At 40.7% G+C, this 5,267-nt stretch overlaps 1 protein-coding gene across 1 annotated transcript in view; it reads left to right on the forward strand.

Annotated features, from left to right (window-relative positions):
• LOC109542731 (pumilio homolog 2) overlaps nt 1-5,267 on the forward strand; it is a gene marked incomplete in the record, with an annotated part of 117,340 nt that overhangs the window by 29,457 nt on the left and 82,616 nt on the right. The window contains 3 exon segments of the mRNA XM_048662711.1: nt 2,238-2,248; nt 2,321-2,517; nt 2,575-2,709. Of these exon segments, the coding sequence (XP_048518668.1) occupies nt 2,238-2,248; nt 2,321-2,517; nt 2,575-2,709 (343 nt within the window).

Here is a 5,267-nt window from a genome sequence, read left to right on the forward strand (position 1 = left end):
ATTATAGAAACATGAGTTAGTTGCCAATATTGTTGCATCCACTAAATTGTAAATTTTATCAATATTATGAGCACGATTGATTCCCAATGCAGTATTCGAGTATCTAGGAGTTTACAGATAACGTAATCAGTTCGGATCGTTGGTTCAGCTGTAAATAGTTTTCCACTTACTGTCCCTTGATAATCTTCGCAGCCGCCAGCTTGTGGGATTGATTCGATTTAGTTGAGGATTTTGACGAGCGAAACTTGGCAACGGCGCCTCAACACACGTGTCATTGACTCGAGCGCCAAGGTAGACAGCAAACCTTGAACCAAGTGAAGCCGGTGGATCTGCGGAAACTGACCCAGCACCGTATCGGCTCATGATTGTTCCACTGTTTTTATTTACTTTCGAAATTAGCGACATTCGAAACATTATCGCAATCGCGTTCAAGGATAAGGTTGTTAACTGGGCTGAGTATGCAATTTTATATGTTGAAGACCCTAACTTTTCACTTCTTTTCACGTGTCTGGGAGTGTTGGGTTTCTTCAAAGGAACTCATGCTGGAGACGCTGCTTTATTCAGTTCCTCGCCCTTAACGCCTCAATCGTTTCCTTTAATCCGTTTCTGTGAAATTTCCTCATTGAACAATGCGCTTCTTAACATCAGCTGTTCGTTGCTAAATAATTGTCGCTTGAATTGTTTGTTTTCGACACTAGTTCGTTGATCCTGTGCGACGTTTATTTGCCTTCCTAATTCACATAGTTTCGCACTGCTGGCAGCCTCACCACAACTCGCCGATTCATTCGGTTTACATGTATAATTAATAGTTTTCTTGCATCCATAATGCGCGATGAGTTGTTGGAATGTGTAGCCATGAATTTGCCGAAGATGGAATGCTTTATTTATACCTGAAAATAACCCAAAAACTGTTATTTATGTGAAGAGTTTCTATAAATTTCTTCGCGGCATTTGAGGACACCGAACTTACGTAGGCGCAATCCTACACAAAGAGTCGCGCATGTGCGCATTATCTCAACTCTATTAGGCCTGTGTGACGCTGTGTTGCATGACACTTTTGTGTTGATGCCGCTCTCTGTGTCAATGCGTACAGCACCTCGCCTCATTTATTTTATCGCATTATCAGTTCGCTGAATCATAAAAGGTGTTGACGCATTGTATCGACGCGACAAGCCGTCGACATCGCCATGTAAACACATGAAAATCTCCCATAAACCGCCATAAATAACACTTGAAAACTCATGACGCATGAGCACGACACCACTGCACATCGCAGTCTTCTGTAATCTACCTGCACATTTATCGTATTATGAGTTTACTGCAAATTCACTGTTTCTTGAATATTTTCCGTTTTTTTTAGTCAAACTCGGTTTCCCTATTGTTTTGTTGAACCGATATTTTAATCAATCGATGCTCAATATACGAGAATTTTCGAAAACCGCTACAAAATATGGGTTTTGGATAAAGTTGTCTGAATCTCTCCATCCTCAGAGCCGATTTCGAAACTAGTTCTAGTTCTTATCAGGTGGGTTTATCCTGAAACTAACACTACCAAGTGTTATTTTCTGGCTAGGTGGAACAGTTTTCCCTTAGACGTTATTTCGGTGAATTAATCGCGCATTTCACAATGGTATCACTAATTATTTGCAATTTTTTAATTGGCTGCAAAGAAATTGTGTCAACGTGGCAATTGCGATGAGCGAATGTGCCTCATAATCAATTGATGCAACTGAATTAACTCCGTTCCATCAAACGTAGGCAATTTGAACGTTTCCAACAGCTTCTAGAGGGGACAGTAAACATTTATAATATTATTAATCATTGAAGGAGAACGTTATTTTGCCTTTACCACATAGTGGCGAAATCAAGGTCCATCCATCTGTGGTGGATGTTCGGAATTGGTATGAATTGGTGAATGCGCTCACCCGCTATGTCTGTGTTATAAATCATAGATCGCCAAAATGTTTCAACAAACCAACGGGAAAGACACTGTCTGATAATTGAAGCAAATAAGTTGAACAATTAATTTTCGAGCAGTTCCATTCGGGTTGGGATTCGGGGTTTTCTTTAGCAGTTTTTGCTTGGTGTTGGCTCCTGTTAATCCTTCAATTAAGCATTGAATTGTATAAACCCGGCGTTTTTTCCGGCTGACATTGCTAATTCCGGTGGTGGATCATCACGCATTGGTGGATGAATGAGCTAACTCGAACGGTTTTTAATAATGCATTTTGTTCCAGTCGCACACCAGGTAGTAGACAACCCTCCCCTGCAGAAGATGATTTAAACAAAAACGGTGTTGTTACTGCTGGAGGTATTGCAGGACTCGATCCCGCAACTATGGGCTTGGTGCTAAAGCAGCCGCCCCCTGTTGATGGTGGCGGAGGTCCGCTTCATCCTCACCAACAGCACGCGCTGCACCATCTGCCTCCCCATCATCCTTTGGGTCCTCATCTGGGCGTCACCCTTGCCGAAAGCGTCAATCAGCAGTTCGCTGATCACTTTGTTGAGTCGCAACAGGTATTTTTGGCAGTTTTGCGCCACTCCAGCTGAATTTTAACATCAATGATATTTCAGGCGGTCGTGAGCCAAGGATATGAGCAAAGCCAGCATCAACATCAGCATCAACACCAGCAGTATGCAGCTGCCCAACAACAACACCAGGTGGACAGCGCGGTTTTGCAGCAGCAGCAGCATAATTTCGACGTTCAGGTTGGTTTTGTGAAATTTTTGTCTGTTGATTTAGATTTTTTCTTTCAAAGACATCATATACAGGGCGTCCGTGACGTGAACTGTTTTCATAATGCAGTGCAATTTGCGCAAAATCTCCGCAATTCGAAACGTAGAATGCCTACTTAGGAGWGATCTGGTYAYCCACGTAATRTTCTTTATTATTGGCAGYCAAAYCAACAGCTTCTGATTGTGTTTCGTAAATAAATTTCCAACTTTTTCTATGTTGAAACGGTTAACTTGTATGGCATAACAGTTTACGCGTTCACAGCTCGACGCTTGGGGACGTCTAARAMAYTARCWGAATCATGCAATAATTTCCTTGCTAATCCGGATATAAAACGTCTGAATCATCTGGATTACCCTAAAAAATAMAAGAGTACTTTCAAGGGYGATTCTGAAGAATCCAACRAAAAAATCTAAAGCAGCAGAAAAAATCCCYATGGGCAGGTATAAATGGGTGAATCGCCTGCTATTTTTGCTGGTCTATATAACTGGCCACTACATTTATTTGATATTAATGACGCAAATGTATCGAAATTATTTCCCAGCGCTCATTTAAGGGCAAAATCCATCAGCATTTGCTAATCCTCGATGCTGATTAATTGCTAATTAGTTTCGGTTCTGGAGCGTTAGCATAATGAAGTTATTAATTAAAATCAATATTAACACATAAATATATTATTCTGTATATTTAGGTCAATATGGCCGGAAAGACAAATTAAATTAACATTTTGCGCATTGAAAGTGTTCGAAATCCCGTTTTTCATTCGTTGAGTGTCACTGATTACGCCACGACCGCTAAAATAAAACAATACGGAACCGATCTGAGACAAACACATTTTTTAAATTCGGGTTTAGGAGGCGAAAATACATGTAGAGGAATGGAGACACCCGTGGGAAATTATGTTCGGGATCTGGAAACATGTGCTGGCCACTTGTCGCAATCTAAGAACAGATCCGAAGTGATTAAACTGTGGTAATGCCCTGCATCAGTCTGGGACGTATTTCTTGGAATTACTTTACGTAGTAATTTCCAATTAAAAATATTTCCAGCGGCCTGGAAATCGTCCAGAATTGTCTGCAGATATTTTACCGGATTGTCCGGAAGTCAGAATGCCTGGATCCCTGCGTCTAGGATCTGTTTTATGATCTGACTTCCCTGTTTTCCACCGACGCTTTTTAAGCCAACATTTAGATTGATTTAAAATAATGAGGGCTTTTAATCCGCTTAACCGTCCATTACCAAGATCGTGTTGACCATTACATTCCCGCAACCTCAATCGACTTTGGACGTTAAATTCAACCCAATGAAGCCGGCACTTTCACCTAACGACATTTAAATATGTGCCAGTCGCATGTAAACATGCTTTTTTCGTCTTGTCTGTTTTTCTAATTTCCATTAAATCGCCTGAAACATCTGCAGGAAAAGTCGCCGCCAAGTTAAACAAGTATTGTGCCATATCCAAGGTTTGAACAAATAATCATTGGTTGGCATTGTGAGGCATTTTGTTGGCACATTTTTACCATAATCATGCCGAAAATTTGGGAGATTTTGCGAATACTGCATGGGGAGTGGCAGTTTTAAAGTCGAAATATTTGGGATTGATTTTCATGGGATGATTAGTGATAAAAGTCGATAGTTTGCTTCAAAAGTGCCAGCAATGAGCGAATAACAGCCGAAATCTTGTTTGCTCATTCGAAACGCATTGAAACACACCGAATTGGTTCTTCGCTGGCTAATGAGGTGCAAATGAGCTTCCACATGAAACTTTAGTGGCTTTTAGGACATTTGAAACATTTATTTTCACCTCTTCTGAATGCATTGGCCATTCCTTGATTCTCGCATTTACTGTCGCGGGTTTGTCGACTTTTTTCGACAAACAGGAATTCCTGCGACACTTGCCCACATTTAAAGCAAATCACCGTTTTTGATCCTTACCGTATTGGGATCTTGTGTAATTTCACACATTTCTTGTCAAATCTAACTGTTGTTGTTCTGGCTGGAAGCCAAATCCTTTTATGAAGGGACTAATAAGGCGTCTTGACGATCCTTGGAAAATTCAGTTCGATATAATTAACTAGTGTTCCAACCAAGGGCGGATTCAGGGGGGATCCCCATTCAATTCTCTATCCAACGATGCCTAAACGAATTCTCTGGCTCGAATGGTTCTTGAGAAACTTCGAAAAGAGCAGCGTCATGTTCAAGTGGATTTTGCAACTCAAAAAAAAACACGCAAATCTAAAACTTCTTGAATTCATGCATTTTTTGGGAAAACTGCCAACATTTTCCCATCCATGGTTTACTTTCTAAAAAGGCCATTTATTTCTGTCTAGAATGATGTACAAATGAGCGTTCTGGCTCATTTTGCCTCCGAGATATGAGCAAAAACGGGACGGAAAACATGACATTTTGGCATAATCTTGTACCTAAGTGTTTGATGTTCAAATTTCACTTTCTGGGTCAAAACTACTCGAATTTCCTCACTCACGTTGTTACGACTGAATCGACTTTTCAATTCTCTATCCAACGATGCCAA

Source organism: Dendroctonus ponderosae, unplaced genomic scaffold, assembly GCF_020466585.1.
Source record: "Dendroctonus ponderosae isolate FM_Combo_2020 unplaced genomic scaffold, Dpon_F_20191213v2 Dpon_F_20191213_11, whole genome shotgun sequence".
NCBI lineage: Eukaryota > Metazoa > Arthropoda > Insecta > Coleoptera > Curculionidae > Dendroctonus > Dendroctonus ponderosae.